At 40.8% G+C, this 23,447-nt stretch overlaps 1 protein-coding gene across 1 annotated transcript in view; it reads right to left on the bottom strand.

The window, feature by feature from the left end:
- Nucleotides 1-23,447, bottom strand: part of CCDC6 (coiled-coil domain containing 6) — a 117,598-nt gene that overhangs the window by 22,357 nt on the left and 71,794 nt on the right. The window contains exons 3-4 of the mRNA XM_011988327.1: nucleotides 19,384-19,512; nucleotides 218-321 (exon numbers count right to left, since the gene is read on the bottom strand). Of these exons, the coding sequence (XP_011843717.1) occupies nucleotides 218-321; nucleotides 19,384-19,512 (233 nt within the window). The remainder of the gene's footprint in view (nucleotides 1-217; nucleotides 322-19,383; nucleotides 19,513-23,447) is intronic.

Raw genomic sequence — 23,447 nt, 5'->3', positions numbered from 1 at the left:
TATGATAGCAAACAATAAAGAGGTGCCCAACATGGGAATAGTTCAGAAGGCTTTCAACATATTTTTTCCTTTGGCCAATTAAAATGATGTGCATCACCAAAGAATTAAGGTGTCCTACTGCTATCCCTCAGTCACACCCAGAACAGCAACACACACACACACACACACACACACACACACACACACACCCTATATTGAACAGCAAGACTAAACAAACCGCTTTTCAGCTTCAAGCTTATCCATCCTTTTCCAGAGGCGATTAACTAGTGCTTCTTGTTCTTGTTCCAATGTATTTTCAAGGTCAATCTTCTCCCGTCTCAACTAAAGGAAGGAAAAAAGTGTTGCCAAAATGTCAGGCCACTTATACTTTGTTAATATATTTTTTGATTGAACAATTAGGACCCCTTTTCTTGGAGAAAACTGCAAGCATGTGGCCAATTTTCTGGCACAAACATATTAAGTGCCTCTAGTTCTTAAACTTTGGAAAAAACTAGACAGTTTCATTCTCGGATGTTAATGCTTAATTGTTGTCTGGTACATGAAATGCATTCCTTGTTTCCGCATTTATTCGAGGCATGTGGAAAGTCCTCCTCAGAGAGGTCTTTAGGGGAGTTTGGTGTAGTAGTCATATCAGGACTCTTCTGGGCTTGTCCCTTACAGTTCCGGGCTTAGAGTTACTTTTCCGGGCTTGTCTCTTACAGAAGTCAGAAAGGTTATATTACTATTTATATAAACAACTCTTAAAAGCTCCCAAACAACTCTACATACTGGCTAATGGAGATAAATAAACATGTACTAAGATATAAAAATATGCACAAAAGATGATAAACACCAAATCCACAATACTGGTTACTCTAAGGATTTACGGAAAGAAGAAAATGTGATTTGGGGGGAGGCTTTGCAGTTGGGGAGGGAACCCCAACAGTGTTCTATTTCAATGAAGCAAACATGGGAAAATTCAATTAATCAATATTGTAGTAAATACTGAGAACAATGACTGGATAATGGGGACATAGCAGTGAACCAAGGAGTCAGGAATTTCTGCCCTCATGGATCTTCCTTTTAGTGGGAGTCAAGACAGTAAATCAAACAATTATATACTTGTGAAATAGTATAAAAAAGATACGTGGAAAAAGAGGGCTGGTAAGAGAGACTGAAAGTGCAATAAGGTTTCATAGCAATGAGTAGAGGACATGTGTTCTATCATTCTCTGTACTTGACATATTAAACAATTAAAACAAAATTTTCTTAATGCAAACAGCCTGTGCTACTGTCTCCATGTTATTTCTTCAACCAGTGGCAATTCACCATTTCAACGGTTGAGTCAACAAATTATTCTTGATTGCACAAAGATGTTAATAGATTTCACATTTCCTCAGTGGGTCACAGAGGCAAGCTCCTCATCCAAAGATCCTGTGTGTATACATAAGGCAGAACCAAAAAGATGAATAAAATGTAGTCTTTTAAAGCAATCAAACATCAGAATATCCAAAGTGTGGTTTTATTTTTACAGCCAAATGATGTTCCCCTTTCGGAAACTCTTGGTAGCTTAGTCTTAAGAAGCACCAATCTCAATCCCCTGAGATTACTGGTACTACCAACACCACCCAAGGTCCTTAAGGAGCTCACAGAGGGCAAAAGACTCGCCCATATTCACACAGGAGCACAGGACAGCCACATGAAGGTGAGCAGCTACTTGTTCCACATCTGAACCAGAATGAATATGCATAAAATCAGCTGCCTTAGAACCTGAACAATCAAGACCTGAGAGGAAATGATATAAGGATAATGGTATCATCACGTTCTAAATTTAGAGAAAAAAGGAGGTCTCAAACAGATGGGAAGCACACTCTCATATGATGACAGAGCTCTAGGCTTTTCTTTGAAAGCCATAAAAATAGCTGTAGAAACAACTGGCCGTTTGAATATTTAAAATATTTCCTACAAACTTAGGTACAGTCACAAAACAGCAGCCAATACATTGGGGGGAGACTCCTGTAATTACACTTCTGTCTTATGATCATAGAGTTTGAGCCAAATGCCTAGGTTCAAATCCCAGCTCTATCAATCACTAGTTAGAAAATGTTGAGAAAATTAACCAGATATAATTTTATCATTTGCAAAATGAAGCACAAAAATAATGTCTGGCTCATATGATTACAGTGAGCATTACATTTGTAAATCTAGGTAAACCATTGATAATTAATTGGCACTTAGAAAGCACTCAACACTTTTTGGCTATGATAATCACTATATTTGGATATCCGTTCCATTTCTGTTCCAGCCCTCCAGAATGTTAAGTTCTACAAGGGACTTGTCTTGTCTGTTTCATTCACTGGTGTATCCCCAGTATCTAGAATAACATTTGGCACCTTATAGGCCATCAATATGTATTAGAGGGCTTATTTGACAAGTGAATAAGCCATGATTACATAGCAAACTGGAAACAGAGTTTCAAAACATGTTGTTTTTGCATGGCAGAATGTGATTCTGAAGAGAAATTCAAGGGCAAAAAGGGGGAGGTGCAGGGTGTCAAAATAAGTCAAATATATTGTGCTGCAAAGTTGGGACCCCATTAACGTGCAAATGCTCCTCAGAATGTTAAACAGTTCCTACCTGCAGCAACAGTGAGAAATCCTGGAACCCTTGTATAACTCCTATTAAACTTCGTGATTCTCTGCATTCATCATACTTTTTGGCCAAGCTTTGAAGTACAATCAACAGTCATTTCATTTCGTTTCTTTTTTTGAGACGTCTCACGCTCTGTTGCCCAGGCTGGAGTGCAGTGGCACGATCATGGATCACTGCAGCCTTAACCCACAGGGCTCAGGCAATCCTCCTGCTTCAGCCTCCCAAGTAGCTGGGACTACAGGCACACACCACCACACCTGGCTCATTTTTTCTTCTTGGAGGGATGAGTTTTTGCTATGTTGCCCAGGTTGGTCTTGAACTCCTGGCCTCAAGCAATCCTCTGCCTTGGCCTCCCAAAGTGCTGAGATTACAGGCATAAGCCACTGTCTCTAGCCTCAGAATTATGTTTATTTAAACAAATAACTATGAGGCATTTACCTTTAAGGATCCCAATTCCAGTGTTTAAAAGCATCATAGGAGGTAGAGATAGTTGATAAGCAAGAAAAAAATTCAAGCAGGCATCATTTTGCAGTATGATGTTTAGTGGAGAAATGCATGCTCAATTACTTTTAGAGTAAATACTCGTAACACTAATCAATAACTCTGAGAAGCAAAATCAAGACAAAGCTGTCTTTACCCATATGTAACTAATGAGGCATGTGACTCTGAGCAGGTCACTCAGCTGCTGTAGCCCCGATGCCCTCATCTATGAAATGAGAAGTTTGGCCTGAATGATGCCTCAGGTCCCTTTCTGGCCTACCCATTCTGTCATTCCCCGCCCAGTGTCAAGACAGTAGCTGTCTTCAGTCAGAGCTAGTTCTGTCACACATATTTAGAGCTAGAAGCAGCAAGGCAAATCATCATTTTAAAACTGAGGAAACCACTAGCCTGCAAGACGACATGACTCAGGCAGTCATACCACCAAGATAGGAACGGATATTGGTCACCATGGCAGCCAAAATTGCTGGGTCCTGTCCAACCAGCAATTACAGAGGAACTTGAGGGAAACATGGATTTAGAGCAAATCATGCTGTGGTTTGTGGGCCTATCTCCTTTGCCAACAATACTTGGGAGTAGCAGAGTTGGGGGTAGCTGATGCCAGGGAAATAAGGGCAGTTTAGGGAGTCTATGAGCGATTTTGGAAACAGACAAGATCAGGAAACATGGTGGAGCTCTATGGGAGTCTTGGCTCCTTCCTGGCATCTGTTGGTAGAGTTACCAGCTATCTACTGCCCACCTCAGCAAACCCAGGCACTCTGGGTGTGAAACCTGGGTTTGCTGTCCCAATTTGCTCTACTAATTTATTTCCATGACGCAGGCAGCACAGGAGGCCCCAGCTCAGCAGTGTGGATTCTCAAGTACAGTAGGTCTTTGAATGTTCAACGTCCTGTTATTATAACGTTGACGAGGGGGGAAGAAAAAAGCAGATTCTCAGTGGGGCCTCTGTCTACATAGAGTTCACATGTTCTCCCTATGTCTGTGAGGGTTTTCTCCAGATACTCGAGTTTACTTCTATATTCCAAAGATGTGCAATCGGCATGTCTACATGGTCCCTCTGGAGTGAGTGAGAGTGTGTGTATAAGTGTGTCCTGCAATGGGTTGGTGCCCTGTCCAGGGTTGGGTCCTGCTTTGTGCCCTGAGCTGCCATGACAGGCTCCAGCCACCCTTGATCTGAACTGGAATAAGCACATTAGAAAATGAATGAGTACAAATTATTATAAAATACAAATTCATAAAGTATATGCCAATCATACAAATGCATGAAAATCAATGATGCAGTATGCAATGTTCAGCAAGCCGCTGTAATTGTTTCTATTTGCTTTTGAACTGTGAGTTGGGAGGAGGTGCTCCTTACAATTTTTACTTTGCAAACATTTATCCTTGATTTAACATATCACTACTATGACCATCACTCACTGATTCACTAAAAATGGGGTAATTAATGGTTTTCATTAATCTTTCTTTAATATATGCATAACTCACATTTGTTTCAATGTTTAACATTAGAATTACGTCGGGTCTTTATTTAGAAGTGTGATAATGTTTTTGTGACCAGAAATATGTCACAGGAACTTAACTCTTGTTTATCTCAATCAGCTTCTGGTAAAATTGATTTTCATATATGTTGTTTCACTTAAAGTCAGTTTCCAAGAACTATACTGACAATGTTAAGTGAGGACTTACCGTATTTCATTACATAGACTGGCAGTGCTATAGGACTCTATATTATCTTTAACCCTGCAAAGAGCAGGGCCTCTTGTTTTTTCAGTTTTAAAAATCTCAACTTTTCAGCATTGCTGAGGAGCTCTGGCTGACATTAAAGAGCAGAGAAATTAGAAGAAATCATATTGAGTCCCTTGGTTAATTTCCCCTTAAGTTCTTTTTTTTTTTTTTTTTTTTTTAGTCTCACTCTGTCGCCCAGGCTGCAGTGCAGTGGCCGGACCTCAGCTCACTGCAAGCTCCGCCTCCCGGGTTTACGCCATTCTCCTGCCTCAGTCTCCCGAGTAGCTGGGACTACAGGCGCCCACCACCTCGCCCGGCTAGTTTTTGTATTTTTGTATTTTTTAGTAGAGACGGGGTTTCATCGTGTTAGCCAGGATGGTCTCGATCTCCTGACCACCATGATTGGCCTCCCGTCTTGGCCTCCCAAAGTGCTGGGATTACAGGCTTGATAAGTTCTTTATCAGTGTCCCCACCACTTCCTTCCCACCTAATTCCAAATCCTATATATTTACAGCCAAAGTGAACATAAAACAGTAAAAACAGATTTTCAATGCTTAGTGTCCTGGTCATTGCAGAATCTCATAATATATGTTAAGTTTCCAGGGTAATAAGTTGGAAATTCTTGCTTCAGGTGTAAAAAGCTGAGTGATACAGTGATTTCAATATGCTGGTCTCTATCTGTAATAATCTCCCTTCCACATCCTTTCTAATAATATCTGATCACATAAAAAAAAAATTGGTGTTCATGCAATATGTACTCCACTCATCCCTTACCAAACATCTAATTCTCAGGCTAACCCAAGTCCCGTACTGTGATTATTCCACAAGCACCCAGCACCAAGGGATATAGCTGATTTATTCATTGGAGCTGAATATTCATTGGAAAGCCTGCTTTGTAATTAAGTCAGTTCAATGAACTGCCAAATTCTTTACTCCTCTTGAGTAGCTCTACTTTTCACTGCAGGTTAATTAACATCAGACCAGGAGTTCTTATTATGTTCCCAAAATAAATTTAGAACTTCTTCAATGAATAAACTCAATATATAAAAATGCATCTGGCTTATTTGAATTCACAGCCAGTCCTACCTGTGTCTTCTCAGTAGACAGATCCTGACCACCACCCAAAGAAGCAGAAAGGGAGTAGGGCAGCCGAGAGGTGGCTCTCAATGCTACCACAGTTCTTTCTTACTATTGCATTTTTCCATTTAAAGAGGACTACGATGCTGGGGTGGGAGTAAGGAATGTTTGGCAAAAAAGTCGGATGAGAACTCTAGCTGAATATTATACTCAGTTATAGGATTTTGAAAGGTTTTAGTGAAACTTTTCAATCTGCTTTGAAAGGTTTTAGTCTAAGTACCATATTATCATCATTACTATGGGAAAATATGTTTCGAAACCCAAACATCTGATTTATAAAACAAATTTTGGAAAGCAGTCCATTATAACTAAGGCATGCATTAATCCAGGCATAATAAAGAGAAGGGGAAGCCTATGAAATAAAGGCTATCATATAAATAGAACACAAAGTTTGCCAGGCACTTAAAGCCTGGGAAACACAGTGAGATCCCGTCTCTACAAAAAAATAAAAAATGAGTCGGATGCAGTGCCACGCGCTTCCAGGCCCAGCTACTCAAGGGGCTGAGGCAGGAGGATCCCTTGAGCCCAGAAGCTTGAGACTGCAGTGAGCTATGATTGTGCCACTGTACTCCAGACTGGGTGGCAGAGCGAGACCCTGTCTCAAAAAAAAAAAAAAAGGAAAGAAAAGAAAAAGATAGCAGAATGCTTTAAGACTCACATTAACCAAACTCTTAAGCTGGCCAGATTTTTTTTTTTTTTTTTTTTAAATAAGAGGTAAGTCCTAAGAAAACACAACAGTGTGTTGGGGATTTAACACAACAACTACCCAAAGCCTTCCAGGTTAGGTTATATCTAAAGGCTATGTCTAAAGGCCATTAAAAGCTTAGCCCCATCTCCTATCACTTTACTATGTGATTTCATAGATGTTCAAGTGTTCAAAGTGCTGACCTGCGGGTACATCAACATCACTTGGGAAAAAATAAGTATGTATTTTCAAAATATATACTTATTCGAAACTAAATCAAAGTCAGAAAAATGGTCACAGTTTTGCTTCTACTACAAGAGCAGAGATAATAAGAGATCCTACCTCATTCCATCCTATTTTCCCACACATCTGAATTAATCCAGATTGTGCCTATATATTGGAAAGAATGACTAACAGAATTCGTGAGGGGGCTATTAAAATACATTACGTGCATCTGACATGAAAATAGCTGAGAGCAAACCACAGTGGTCCTTGGCAAAGCCTTCACAAAGTAAAGCAATGGAGACAACTAAGGTAAAACGAGCAATGTCTGTGTCAGCTGTCTGTACAGGTGATCAGTGGAATGTTGCTCAGTCCTGGCAATTCTCCTAAGGTGGAAGACATCTGACCCTTGCATTCTGGAAAACTGTCTTTTTAAAAAAAGACAAAACAAGTAGTCAGTCTGTGTTACAGATAAGCTAGGACAGGTGTTCATAGACCATACAGTCCTCCCAGGTGTCTATTTGGTTAATCAAGCTGTGATTGCTTTCAGAATTTTAAGAACAAGTTCTAGGTCATCACACGGCCCATGCAATGCTGAGAACAGAAAGAGCCGAAGAAGTCTGCCAGTGAGGAGCAAGGAAAAGGGAGAGGAAGAGCGGTCACTTTCTAGACTAGAAGGTCAAAGTTATAATTGAAAAGAAACTTGCCTACATATATCTAAAATACAGGCAAAAGGAAAAATACACACAAAAAAATCAGAAAGAACTATACAGCAAGATAAATATGACTGTCCTTTGGGTGAAAGTTATGCTGTTGATAATTTATCTTCCTATTTTTTCCTGGCCTGCCCAATTTCTTAATCAACATCTGCTATTTTTATAATAGAAAAAAAAAATAGATATCTAATCTTAAAAAAACTGAGTTTCCTAGTGTAACTGAAGTAATAGTACATTCAAAAACAGCAATCCATTAGTACGGTATTATCTGACATATTTAAAATATAGAATGAGCCTATCAACCTTCAGAAGAATAAATGACAGTGAAAGTTCAGTTATTTGGAAGACAGAATTTTCCGGACAGCTCAGAGATAACCTTAATACAGCTTACATCTTTTTTCTTCTAAAAAATTATGTTCCTGTAAGAATTAGATTTGTTCTTTGAAACTGATATAATTTCAGGACAATATTAATATGCCATTATTAACATGAAAATGATACTATTTCATAACTTATCATCAGTTCAAGAAATATTGCTTTCAATGAGAAATAACTTTTTAAATAGACACACATTTAATTACTGAGATTAATACCGTTTCTGGTCTTAACATTTTCATCACTTTGACATCAACATAATATTACAGAAATTTGCATACTGGGTTCATTACTCAAGGGAATTCTTTTAACAGACAATTGCCATTGAGGGAAAGCAAGTTTCACAGTATTGTGTATACATTCTTTTACTACATCAACAGTTCAGTGGAGAATGCCTTAGTAAAGAAATGACATCTGTAACTGTTGCAAATATACTATCAGATCAGTGGCTACCATCAGACTATTACCTAAAATAAGCATCTTGCTGGGTGTGGTGGTGCCTGCCTGTAATTCTAGCTACTTGGGAGGCTCATGCAGGAGGACTGCTTGAACCCAGGAGTTTGAGACCACCCTGGGCAACACAGTGACAGGGACAGGGGGGCAGAGAAATTCTAGGCAGAAAAGGGCAGGTCCCTGGGAAAACCCTATCCTCAAGTCAAAAAGCCTGAAACCACAGTTCAAAGTGAGAATTCATATCCCTGTTTTTCCACTCGAATGTTGCCTTTTCCTAAACCACCCATGGCCCTGTCCCAACCCACCCAATGCTTATAAAAACAAACAAACAAACAAACAAAAAAACCCAGACTCAGCCGGTAGACGGAACTACAGCTGGAGGTTAGAGAGAAGTGGTTTGACTTTGGAGGGACAGCTTGAGGCGTGACTTTGGAGGGACAGCTTGAGGCGTGACTTTGGAGGGACAGCTTGCGGCGTAACTTTGGAGAAGAATCCAGGCAGACTTCAGGGGAAGATTACCTACCTGCCCCATCCCCCTTTCAGCTCCCCTTCCCACTAAGAGCCACTTTCATCGGCAATAAAATCCCCCATATTTCCCATCCTTCAATTAATTCGTGCAACCTCATTTTTCCTGGATGCCAGACAAGAGCTCGGGAGCTACGAGTGCAGATACAAAAGGCTGTCACACTGGCCCTTTGCCCTCGCTGGTGGAGGGCAGCCGACTCACGCAAAAAGGCAAGGGGCCACTGAACTGTTAACACTTAAGCCGTCCACGGACAGCAGAACTAAAACAGTACTGTAATACGCCCTCTGGGGCTTCAGGAGTTACAGGCACCCCCACCTAAACGCTGCTATGGGGCCAGCACAGAGTTCTTCCCTGCCAGTACCTAAGCAGCCAGCCGGTGGCAGCACTTGTTCACTCCAGTTCCCACACTGGAGTTGAGAGTGGTGGGCTGAGTAAATGAGACACCACTGTCACAACTCCTGCGAAGGGGTCAGGGAAATATCCTGCTTCAATAGCAAGACTTTGTTGTCTCCCAGCCCAAAATATTATTAAAGTTAAAACAAGCTTCTTTAAGAAAACAACAGGGCAACTTCTCTTGCCCTAATGTGATTTATCCAAAATGGAAGTTTTGGACAAACTTGATGTTCTTTATCCAAAATGGAAGTTTCCTTGATAAATCATTTCTTTCTTGTCATTACCACATTCATCCAACTTCCTTACATAGGGATGACGAGTTTACTTAGCCATTCATTCATTTGCTGTGTGTTCAGTTAGGGAGAACACCTAAGTCATCGAGCAAATTCTTGTTTTGATCATAGAGAAAAAGACCTGTGCATTTCACAGTTACAACTAGGAAGTCTCGGTACAGTATCTCTGGGTTTGACTGCTCTACTGCAGAACACCAGTGTCCTTCAATTTAACATGCAAGGTCTTTATCCCCAGTGGATAACCAGAAGACGCACGTCACTGGATCATGACGAGCTGCCTCTCCTTTGACACAGGAAATACACTGAGTTTTTCCCCTCCCATCATGTAACATCATCTGAACAAGTTGATCTATATGTGGCATCTGATGCTTCAAAATAAAGTCTTACAAGATGGAACACAGTGAGTTTTTCAATTTAATTGAAATAGAGTCTAGGAAAGGAATTCTGGGGGATTTTTCTCCTTTTTCTTGTCCTATAGAGAGACTTATCTGTGTCCCTTGACAGAGCTCAGTGTCTGCTTTCACAGGTCTGGAGCTGGCACCCCTTAGTTGGCTTCATCACATCCCAACAAATGGATTCCAAAGCAAATCAACTCAACAGAGAGCCTCCTGAAGCTTCTTTTGAGTATGGTGTATTGACCCTAGTTTTCTCACTTCCAAGGCACAAAATCCCACTTATTTTTCAGCTGTTATCTGAGGTTTTCTCCCCACCTCTCTTGGACAAGCAGTGGGTGGGATGAATGTACCCAAGCTTCTCACGCAAGTGAAACATCACCGTGGATTTGCTATAAACAAATTTCCACCAAACCGACTTCAGGGTTTACTATGATTATGTCTCCAATACGGCTTATCTAAATGTGCAGACTTAAGTTATTATGTTTTATTTTTTAAAGAGCAGGGCAGTCAATTATAAATCCACTTAAAAGGAAGAGGAAGAGAAAAGAAGAGGAAGAGGAGAAGATGAAGAAAAACATCAATAGCTGTTTTTCTAGGCAAACTGCAATCTAGGTCATATTTTTTCATTTTTGTACTTTTTTGTGCTTGTTTTCCAAACTGTCTTGAAAGAACAATGGATTACTTTTACATTGCAAATGTTTGATTTAAAAAAGATTCCAAGACTTCCATAATCTGAAATTTGTATTTATAACTAAACTACAAAGTAAGCATGGTAGTCACTAAATTTCATTTCCTTAATGCAAGTGACTCCTCAAGGAACATGGTTGCTCTTTGTGTTTTCAAAATGGCACACAAAAATCAGTAGGTGCTCTACTCAGCACAATTTCAATGGATTCCTCTAGCTGTCAGAATCTGCAAGGGCAGCTTTTAGCATGAATGGAATTCTAAACAAGACCCAGTATGGTCACACTACCTGTGAATTTAAGAAACAACCACTGATATAGTTTAGCTCTGTGTCCCCATCCAAATCTCATGTTGAACTGTACTCCCATAATTCCCACATGATGTGGGAGGGAACCGGTGGGAGATAATTGAATCATGGGGGGCAGTTTCCCCCATAGTGTTCCTGTGGTAGTGAAAAAGTCTCACGAGATCTGATGGTTTTATCAGGGAATTGCGCTTTTGCATCTTCCTCATTTTCTCTTTGCCTGCTGCCGTCCATGTAAGATGGGACTTGCTCCTCTTTGCCTTCCGCCATGATTGTGAGCCTTCCCCAGCCACATGGAACTAGTCCAATTAAACCTCTTTCTTTTGTAAATTGCCCACTCTAGGGTATGTCTTCATCAGCAGCATGAAAAAGGACTAATACAACCATGTTCTACAAGATTAGTAAAACCAAATCACCCAAGGATGCAAACGTGAATATGAGCCACTAGCCACTCTGTTCACTCATAAATCACAAGGACACAAAGATTACCTGTATAATTCACTAGAGTTAGTTGCTGTAGCTTCTAAAACAAGTAGCATCAGAATTGTATGGGGACTGGCTATGATGTCAATTTGGTTATATTTTTGAATGAATTACCTTCTAGACAACCAAGGCAGAAAGGCCATCTTGTTTCCTTAGCAGTATCATTAACTGTTTTTAACATCTTAAGAGCCACTATTCTAAGAACTGGAAATGTGAAAAGTTTCTTTCCTTCCTGATAGACTTTAAAATATACTAAATATTTTCCTGCTTCATTAAGACAATGAATTCAAAAAATTTTGTCGTGAGGATTCAAATTCATCATTCGAAACCCTGGCCTCTGTGATTTGCTGCAGATGTAGATGGTGAGGGGCACTGAGATGAGTGAGGGTCACTCCCTGTGCTGCCCATGGAAGCTGGGGTCCCATCAAGCCCCTTTAAGTCACCCAGTATCATCTAGTAGCTGAATGAAGGTAACCACTGAGCATGGTTAGCACTGAGGCTTGCACAAGCCCTGGTAGAGCAATGTGGCTTCTTTCCATCTGGCATTCACTGTAAAGATGAGCCTAAGCCCTCAAGTACACCGCACAGCAGATACCAAAACCTCCTCTTACTCCATGACCCCCAAAGTAGAGGCCGGGAGTCAACTTCACATCTCCTTCACAGTTCTTTTCTGTTCTTGGCATCTTTACTCTACGTAGTACCTGCAAACACTTTTTACTACCTATTTTCTCTCCTCATTTCTGCCTCCTCTCCCATCTCTGCTTCCCTGCAACATGGCTGAATGCAGACCCACTTAGCCAGTGGGTGTCTTTTCTCCTGCATCAGTCTCACAGCACCTGCAGGCATTCTCTGCTAGCTAGGGGGCTGCTGTGCTACGGTGGGAGCCCCACTCCTCTCCTCCACCACAGGACTCTGCCCAGTGCATCCCTCAGCACTGGCCTCCCTGGACCAGGCTCCTCAAGGCCAGGGACCTCCCGTCATCTTTCTTAGAAGAGTTTGTGATACACAGCAGGCATGCAATACAGGTGTATTGGATTAATGCAGGATGCATGCTATACAAGGGCATCAACAGCAGCATGGGCAAAGAAGAAAGTTAAAGAGGCCAGATCACAAATGACATATGAGCATAAATATGTCCATAACTGAAGAGACAGATAACCAGTTCAAGGAAGATAGTGAGACATTTGAGGCTTAAATAATATACACACTTATTTTCCTGGAAAATAGGTAGGGCAAAGTACCATAGGAATTAGATGATACTTTTCAGTATAAATGGCAGCAGCTACAATTTTTGGAGAGCTAACAGATTAGAGTCACCAGGGGTACAGTGTTAAGGTCAACCTTGTCTCAGCCCTCTTTCATCTTATAGTGAAGCTATAAGAAAGAAACAATTAAACAGAGTACTGAATGTTACAAGAGTAGGTCTGAATATTATAGAAATTCCTCACAGCACAGACACCTAACTGACTGCAGGAGGGACACTAGTAAGGCTTGAGCAGGGATAGGATAGAGGAGGGATAAAGTGTTCTAGGCAGAGGAAACAGATCCATGAAGACCTGGAGGGAACAAAGCATTGGGCAAGGTAGAGCACTTTTTTCAAACTGGATTGTGAAATTAGTCTAGTCTTTTGTGATCTACATTTTAATAAAGATGAAATATAATTAAATAGAAAATTAGTGCAAAGCATGTAAGTACTGTTTTATGAAACTCATCACAGTGACACAATACAATTACACATAATCAGTGACTAGGTTACCATAAAAATGTATTTCTTGCTGTGCAGTCCACATTTGAACAATCCTGCATCAGAAAGAACTTTAGTACACATGGAGTGTGAGGACAGGCAGGAAGGACAACTAATCCTCCCCAAAATATACAAATAAGACTTGCAACTGCTTCACAAAAGAGGCCAAATTGCATGCATGAGGCCACACTGTTTATTACAGATGAAAGGGAGATTTGAACCCAGGGAAGTTTCCCTAAACCACACGAGCTAAGATGTCATTATAAATGGATGCTAATAAGCTAAAATTAATAAATCAATCCTAAATCCAACCTTTATATATGGGTTTTAGTGCTATGGAAGAAAGGACATCTCAGATAAGAAAACATGTCCCTAAATTCCAGGAATAACTGAAAAAAAGACACAGGGCCAACTACAGGAAGGAAAAAGTAAGGGGCCTGGTACACGGTAGGCAATCCTGTTACACCATGTAAGTGTTAGCTGAATTACATGACTAACCTCCACGGATATAGTCCCCTATTTTTCTGTAGTACTACTTAATAACCATTGAGTGTCTAACACACGTACTGTATGCCACTGTTGTCTTCTTCCCCAAGAGATAATTTTCAGAGCAGAGTACACAAAAGGCCCTCATATCTGATGAGATAAACTTCACTTAATATATAAACTAATGTGTGCCTTTTAATATGCTAGACAGGTAACGAAAATTTTCCCTAATTGGCAGAACATATTATTCGGAATAAGATTTCTTGACATGAACAGGAAATTCCAAGTTCCAAATGTTCTTACCATCACCTAAGAAAATGTGAATACCAAGTAAGAGATGTATAGTGACTGCGTTTGAAGAAAAATCTTCAAGTCAGGGTTTACAGGCACTGGCCACCAGTGTTTGTTTAGAAAACCCCAGTATCATTAAAGTCATGTTGACTAGATGAATCCAATTTACTAGTCTAATACTGTGTGCTACAAAGACCACACAATTTTACATGATTCTGAATATGCTTTTTTACATCTGCTTATAAACTGACTTTTGGCATCACACATTTAAATGCTAAATAAATGACAAAAAGGTAACTAAAATAAATGATTAAGAACTAATGCAGGCTGTTTGAACAGGAAAGCAGCAGAGTTCTCTGAAATATAAAAGAAAGATGACATTGCCTTTACTTTTGCAAAGGCTGAAGTCTTTCCAGGGTCTGAGGATGATGGCTTCCAGCTTCATCCATGTCCCTGCAAAGGACATGATCTCATTCTTTTTTCATGGCTGCATAGTATTCCATGGTGTATATGTACCACATTTTCTTTCTCCAGTCTATTGTTGATGGGCATTTGGGTTGGTTCCATGACTTTGCTATGGTAAATAGTTCTGCAGTAAACATACATGTGCATGTGTCTTTATAGTAGAATGATTTATATTTCTTTGGGTATATACCAAGTAATGGGATTGCTGGGTCAAATGGGATTTCTGGTTCTAGATCCTTAAGGAATCACCATACTGTCTTCCACAATGGTTGAACTAATTTACACTCCCACCAACAGCATAAAAGCATTCCTATTTCTCCACAGTCATCCTCAGCAAACTAACACAGGAACAGAAAGCCAAACACCATATGTTCTTACTCATAAGAGGGAGTTGAACAATGAGAACACATAGACACAGAGAAGGGAACAACACACACCAGGACCTGTTGCGGGTGGGAGGCAAGGGGAGGGAACGTATTTGATGGGTCAATAGGTGCAGCAAACCACCATAGCACACATACAACTATGTAACAAACCTGCATGTTCTGTATGTGTATCCCAAAACTTACAGTAAAATTTTTTTAAAAGGAAAAAAAAAAAAAAAAAAAGTCTTTCCAGGATCTAAAAGACCACTAGGACGAGAACGAGGGGACCACGTTTGCCACTCATTAGCTGTGCAGCTTGAGAAACCTGCCCGATCTCTCTCTGGGTTTCCATTTCTGAGAAGGGAGCATGAGCAAGCTGGGCCACTCACAGGCCAAACTGATCTATTACTGAGCAGTGATTCCCACCAAGCCCAACTCTGCAGCAAACTCTGGAGGGAGAGGAAATGGGAATAAGAGCCTGTTGTCCCAAATTCTAAGAGCAGAGCTGATGTCCCTACCCCTGGATTTATTCGTGATTTTCCCACTGTCTCATGTCCCCACTAGCATCTGGGGACAAAGGTAGTCTTCCCCACATCATGGACTTCTGGTTCCAGAATTCTGTGAATTATAATACTGCAAAACACCAACAGAACCATTTATAGCCCAGAGACCTTAATGATCTAGCTGTTAACCTTCCCTGTTTGAAAATAAGAGAATTCCAGATTCGAGGCCTAAGAAAAGAAAGAATGGTATCTAATTGAAGTGTCCATACCAAAGGACTAACTTTCAGTGAGATAAACTTACAATGAGGCCCTGCTGACACGTGAGTTAACTGGGGTCTACCTAGGAAGAAACTCAGCCCCGTTAAGTTCTGCTTTACAGAGGACAGGAAGGAGCCTACTCAGAAACCATGATAACCCAAGCTCTACTTTCAAAACAAACACGTTGTAACCAACTCAAATCTCTGGCAGGATGCTTTCCAATACCCCTTCTGCAGGTTCAACCCACTACATGCAAAGTATGGATTATTTTAAAATTACATTTTGGTTGCACAATTTTAAGGAGAGTTACCATGTGACCCAGCAATTTCACTCCTTGGCATATGACTAAGAAAAATGAAAACATATGTCCACACAAAAAAATTATACGTGAATGTTCACAGCAGCATTCTTCGTAATAACTAAAAGATGGAAGCAACCTAAATGTCCATCACGTGACAAACGGATAATTGATGAATGTGGTATGTCTATACAATAGATGATTATTTAGCCAGAAAAAAAGCAGCAGCACAGATACAACAGGGATGAAAACATTATGGTAAATGAAAGAAGTCAATCACAAAAGACCACATATATGATTCTATTCATATGAAATGTCCAGAATAGGTAAATACACAGACAGAAAGTAGAACAGCAGTTGCTTAGAGGTTATAAGGGATTAGAGGTGACAGGTGAATGGTATGGGGTTTCATTCTGAGTTCAAGACAATGTCCTAGAATTGATTGTGGTGATGGTTGCACAACTCTGAATATACTAGAAACCACTGGGTTGTACCTTTTAAGTGGGAGAATTGTAGGATATGTAAATTACATCTCCCTAGAGCTGTTAAAAAGAAAGTGAACTGGTGAAAGGATTGTTAAGTAGAGGGAACGGGTTCACACCTGGTCGCTTTGAAGTCAGTGCCCAGGCCCTGAACACTAGCCTGTGCTGCCTTCTAAAATACAGAGGCAGAGGACCACTCACCATTCACATGCCCAAACCTACACTTACCACTGATCTGACAAAGCAGTAGGACATGTGGGAGCATACATGATAACTGCCTTCAAGTGGCTTATAGTTTAAAAGCACTGACTGTCAGTAAAGCAAAGGCATAAACTACATGTCAATCATGATAATGCATAGTGTAGTGCATGCCTTTGCTCTTCTGACAATAATATAGAGTACAGGATATCGTTTATAATATAATAGAGACTATAACACATACTACATCATATCATACAATACAGATAATTCCAAGAGACGGTCTCAAGGGCTGGTCAGATTATATCCACGGAAACTAAGAGATTTCTATTAGAGGGAAAAACCAAACATGCCCCTTAAACGCTGATTAAAATTATTTATAGTCAAACAAAACACATTTAACTACCCCAGTAATACCCAAAGCAAAATGGGGTAAATGTTTATGACAATGTTAAATTTTTCCACTTTAATTAAAACACAGGCTTCATATGCTGGATCTGAGGCTTACTTCTAGAATGGGCTTTGCATTACACATATTTTATTTTATTTTATTTTTTTTTTTTTTGAGGCGGAGTCTCGCTCTGCCGCCCAGGTTGGAGTGCCGTGGCCGGATCTCAGCTCACTGCAAGCTCCGCCTCCTGGGTTCACGCCATTCTCCGGCCTCAGCCTCCCGGAGGCTGGGACTACAGGCGCCCGCCACCTCGCCCGGCTAGTTTTTTGTATTTTTAGTAGAGACGGGGTTTCACCGTGTTAGCCAGGATGGTCTCGATCTCCTGACCTCGTGATCCACCCATCTCGGCCTCCCAAAGTGCTGGGATTACAGGCTTGAGCCACCGCGCCCGGCCGCATTACACATATTTTATTGTGGAAACTATTTCTTTACTATCGCGGACTGAAATAAGCCTAAAGGTCACTAAGTTATTAACTTGGTATAGAGAATGAATGCTTCAGACTTCATTTTAAAGGGGTTCAGCTACTAAAGTCTGCAAAGGGTCTTCAGACAGGAAGGCAGGACTTTTTCCCAGGAACACTAGGATGAGACAGCCCTTCTTTCTAACACTAGGCCACTACCTCCCCCTTGTGGCCATAGCTAAACCCTCTGGGTCACAACCCTAGTTTCAAAGTCTCCTTTAGGAGCCTGTGAACAAATACCAGAGAGAAGCTATTACATTTAAAATATTGACAACCATCATTGTGAAGGGCATGGCCAGGCAAAGCTCTCCTAATAGCAACTTCTGTGAGAACTTCACTTGGTCACTTGGTTAACTCTTGATCAACAAGTAAATACTTGGTGTGTCAGGGACTTAAACACAAACCTTCGAAGCTGAACTTGAACAGAACTGGAGCTACTGTCTACCCTGAGAATTCAACGGGTGAACCTCAGAACAAAATGTTTTTAAACTAGGGGGGCCTGGGGCATGGTGTCTGATTATTAATTTAGACACTGCATTTAAATTTGGAAGATGAATGATAAGAATAAATTACTCTAGATATGTACAAAATAGCTAACCCTTGAAAACTGAACTTTCATCACAGAAAAGCGGAAAACACTTTTAGGGTCATCATTCAGTGTTAGAAAACCCAGTATCATTCCCTGCTTTGCTACAGGTAAAAATAGAAAGAACAGTCTTACTTTAAGGCAAACTCTAACTTCCCTTCAAACCTTGCAGCACAATCATTGTTTCATTCTCAGGTAAAATATTCAAACTAGAGCGGTCCTGAGAGTGGCTGATGGAATGAGTCAACACGGAGTAAGGTGCACAGGGAGAATGCTGAGTGTGAGACAAATCAGACAACTTTAATGAGGCTTAGCCTAATCAGGGCAATCAGGATCTAAAATACAAACAGCTGGAAGATCTTCATCTACTGCATTTTACATGGAAACCCAGGTAGCAGTACACTAGCATCAGCCTCTTATAACTTAGGGGAACTAAAATTTCAGGACGCTAGCATGGGAAAAGGCATTGGGGAACACTAAGGCTAGCAATAATATAGTCTGACATACCCTGAATGGAGTGACAATAGCTACCCAGAGTTCTGTGTGATAATGGGGCATGCAGACCAAGTCCGAACTCCCAAGGCCAACGTCCCAACACCAACGCCTGCCGAGGGCAGAGGACAAAGGGATTGTATGCTATGACTACTTCCCACCTTTGTACCTTGTTAAGTTTGCCATTTCTGGTTTTAGTCTGTCCTGCTCTGTTTACAAACGGAGAACTTGAGCCCAGAGAAATTAATAAAGTTAATATAAGGTCACAGAACCAGTCAGTGGCTGACTCAAGGTGAGTTACTGAGTCTATGACCCTGTATCTGTACTAACAAGTCTAGGCTGGGAGAAGAGAAGGCTCCTGTAAGGTTGCCAATCATTCAAAGAGGAAAATGTTAATTGTTTATTCTGAAGAAGTTTTGAAAGACCAGTTTTAGTTCCACAGCAACACTGTCTTAGAAACTTTCACAGAAACTATCCTGTGGTCAAAAACATTCTTCTCCCTTTGCTTTGCAAAAAGGAACCTGACATTTCCTGCTATAAATCAGTACATCAGAACTTATATCCTGAAACTTTATTAATTGTGGTTAAAAAAGAGAAAATGTGTGAGAGAACGATAGGAACTGGGTAAACCTGTCAATGCTCACTTCAGAAATGAAGTCTCCACTGTGGGAAGAGAAAGCTGAAAAATACTTTTCACTTAAATTCCTCCAGGCATCTTAAAGCTTAAAAGAACAAGCTGATAACGAGAAAATACAATGTAAAGGAAGAGCTATAGGTGCTTACCTGTTCTAATGTAAGTTGCTTAGAAATGGTGTCATTCTCCAGTTTTTTAATTTTCTTCATCAGTTTGTTGACCTGAAATTCCTGCTCTTGTTCAAGATGCTGTTCTAGTTCGGCTTTCTCATGTTGCAACTGGAAAATGAAAAACACACGGATGGGGAAATCCGGCAACTCAAATGCCATGGAAACACTGGCTCCAAAAGGTGTGTCTACAAAGAAGCTATACCATAAAAGTTACATTACCCATTTTTGCTCAAATTTGCAAGTGTATACCTAGTAATCTGTGCCTAACTGGTTTCTCTAACTTAAAACCAAAAGTCAGGCCGGGCGCGGTGGCTCAAGCCTGTAATCCTAGCACTTTGGGAGGCCGAGACGGGCGGATCACGAGGTCAGGAGATCGAGACCATCCTGGCTAACACAGTGAAACCCTGTCTCTACTAAAAATATAAAAAATTAGCCGGGCGAGGTGGCGGGCACCTGTAGTCCCAGCTACACGGGAGGCTGAGGCAGGAGAATGGCGTAAACCTGGGAGGCAGACCTTGCAGTGAGCTGAGATCGACAAAGCAAGACTCCGTCTCAAAAAAACAAAACAAAACAAAACAAAACAAAACAAAAAAACCAAAAGTCATAGGGGATGGAAATGAAATTTGTGTTTCGCAATATACTTTTTGCTACCTTTCAGATTTTACACTATAGGGCTACAAATAAATTTTTTTAAAAATAGAAATTTCATACAATTTTTATTAAATGAATTGCAGTTTATTCAGATTTGCATCATGTATGTAGACAGAGATGTCAAAATCACAGAATATACTTAGGTAAATTATCCAGAATGCTATTTCCTAGTGTACAAGGACATCTTCACAAAAATCAGCACAATTATTTTTCCATACAGAGACTGTACACCACAGTTCCTATATATTCCCTAAAAACCAAGAGGGAAAACATTGGCTAGGCATGGTGGCTCATACCTGTAATCCCAGCATTTTGGGAGGCCAAGACAGATGGACCACCTGAAGTCAGGACTTGAAGACCAGCCTGACCAACATAGTGAAACCCTGTCTCTACGAAAAGTATGAAAATCAGCTGGGCATGGTGGCAGGCACCTGTAATCCCAGGTACTTGGGAGACTGAGACAAGAGAATCACTTGATCAACCAAGGAGGTGGAGGTTGCAGTGAGCTGAGACCACGCCATTGCACTCCAGCTTGGGCAATGAGAGCAAAACTCTGTCTCAAAAAAAAAAAAAAAAAAAAAAAAAAGATTCTTATTCATGCAGTAAAAAGATAAGGGTATGGTGTCATTACAAGAGAGAATTTAAAAACAAAAACAAACCAAACTCCAACCTACAAAACCAAAGGAAAATAAAAGAAATCCAGTGGACCCACAGGGACTTGGGGAGGTTCTCATTAATAATCACTTATTATTTTTTATAACACTCTCAACTGGGGGGTTTTGTTGATGCACAGCAGGGGTTGGCCTGATGTTTCAGAATTAAGGGAAAAAAGTAAAAGCTACTAGAAACAATGAAGCACACAAAAGTTTTATTTTGGGGCTGAATAGGACACTGCTCCCTAATTTTATGTTCAAAGCCGTTTCTTTTGGCAGACACTGTACACCAGGTTCTTCACATGCATGGAGACAGGCACGGTCACTTCCATTTCATATGTGACAAACCACATTATTAGACTGAAGCAATACAGCTGGAAAGCGACGGAGCTTGGGACCCAGACCCCGCGCCCAGAACCCCAAACCACTGCTCTCTCCGGAGCACTGTATCACTGAGCAAACCCAAGAGAGGCCGCCTTCAGACTGCTCCGCCCATGAGTGCCTAGCGCACCCTGAGCACCTGGAAAGTCAAATGATTAAACACAGAAAAAAATACGCCACGTGTGCTTGCCCAAGGGATGCAATGTTTCTTTGGAAACCCTCCTTAGGGTACAGTGGACAACTGAGAGCTGAGGCAAGCCTGATCAACCTCAAAATGGCTGCAAGTAACACTCCCCACATTTGACAGTGTCCACTGCCCTGAAAACACATACTCAGTTTAAGAAAAAAAAAAAATTGTTTGGCCAGACGCAGGGGCTCACGCTTGTAATCCCAGCACTTTGGGAGGTCGAGGCAGGTGGACCGCATGAGACGAGGAGTTCAAGACCAGCCTGACCAACATGGTGAAACCCTGTCTCTACTAAAAATACAAAAAAATAAATAACTAAATAAAAATAAGCCTGGTGTACTGGCATGCACTTGTAGTCCCAGCCATGCATCTGTAGTCCCAGCCACTCAGGAGGCTGAGGCAGGAGAATCCCTTGAACCCAGGAGGCAGGGGTTGCAGGGAGGTGGAGCTTGCAGTGAGCTGAGATCACACCACTGCACTCCAGCCTCGGCGACAGAGCGAGACTCTGTCTCAAAAAAGGAAAAAAAAAAAAAAAAAGAAAAAGAAAAAAAAAAAGTTAATCTGACATAGCCTTCCAACATTGGAAATGTTGACTAAATAGATGCTGTTTTCCTTCCAACTGTTTTTGATGTTCAAGGCCAAAAAAAAGCTGGTCAACTTTGCAGGGACCCACGAGAAAAGCAGGTGTAAGGAGGTGCTTACAGTGATAAGTCTATATTTAGCCAGCTCTTTAAAACTCAGGTTCTGCAAGACCAAGCAGCAATTAAAACAACTAAGATGAATGAATAGAGAACAAGAAGAGTTCCCAGCACTTTTGACAAAAAAAGAACCCAATGGAACAAGCATCGCTTAGTAGGAAAAATATAGCAAAGCATGTACATCTGCGCCTAAGGCTTTCATTCAATAAGCATGCTGTGCTGTCTTCTATCTGTAGGTACTATGAGAGTGGTAGGCGAGATCTATAGCTAACATATCGTCCTTGCCCTAAAAATAGTTATGAACACTAAGCTTTAACAGTATCTACTAGTTATTGGGAGATGATAAACTTGTCTTCAAACCTTTAAACTATTTGCATAGCTTTTTAAATATAGTAGCTATGTTTTCCTCCAATGTTTTCAATTGCTGCCATTTTTATTTGAAAGAACCCTTCTTTTATTTTTCTCAGCATTATGCCTCTGCCCTGAGGTAAACTAAAATAATAAAGGATGCAATCTAACATTGAAAAATCTCTTGCCCACCAAGCAGCGTTTGTCACAGAATGTTAATCTAAGGTAAAGCTCTCATTGGCTTGCAGGAAAATATCCATATTTTGATAGATGGTCTAACACTGTCAGTAGCTTTAGGTACCTCCTTTAAGACTACAGATTGAACTAGTAATAAAGCCTATCAGAGCTCTCAATTTTAGGAGGCAATTTCCTCTCAAGGGCTATACCCTAAGGAAAATTTGATGGTAAAGCTGTCATTACTAGAACTCAAGTAAGGTCACTGGGTTACACTAACCCGTTTGGAAAATACCAAGGCATTCTGAGATCTAACTCTGTTTGCTAAAGACTCACAGTTTTTATCGTCCCCCAAAGACAGTGCTAAAACAAACAGTTCTGCTGCTTGCTTTGTTCTGTCACCTCTCAGGTGACATGCAACAGAAGCAGAGCATGGAGTTCCTGAACAAAGACAAGAAACAGAAAATATAGCTCTTCCTGGAACAAAGAAACTGCCGATAAAAAGAGAAACATGGCCAGGCACAGTGGCTCATGCCTGTAATCCCAGCACTTTTAGAGGCCGAAGCAAGAGGATTACTTGAGCACAGAGTTTGGGACCAGCCTAGGCAACATAGTGAGACTCTGTCTCTATAAAAAAAAGATTAGCTGGACATGGTGGTGCACACACCTGTAGTCCCAGCTACTCAGGAGACTGAGGGGAGAGGACTGCTGGAGCCCAGAAGGTCAAGGCTGCAGTGAGCGTGAGTACACCACTGCAATCCAGCCTGGGTGACAGACTGTGACCCCGTCAAAAAAAAAAAAAAAAAAAAAAAGAAAAGCTCAAGAGAAAAAAATTAGTACGTCGGTCCATTAGAAGCATGAGACAAGGGTTAAGATGAGCAAGAGGTAGGAGGCAAATGTGCATAGGGACCTTGAAGAACTAATAACTACAGAATTTGTTTCATATAGTTT

The sequence above is a fragment of the Mandrillus leucophaeus genome, unplaced genomic scaffold, assembly GCF_000951045.1.
Source record: "Mandrillus leucophaeus isolate KB7577 unplaced genomic scaffold, Mleu.le_1.0 Scaffold327, whole genome shotgun sequence".
NCBI lineage: Eukaryota > Metazoa > Chordata > Mammalia > Primates > Cercopithecidae > Mandrillus > Mandrillus leucophaeus.
Note: the sequence above shows the minus strand (reverse complement) of the source record. Positions and strands in the feature narration are given on the sequence as shown.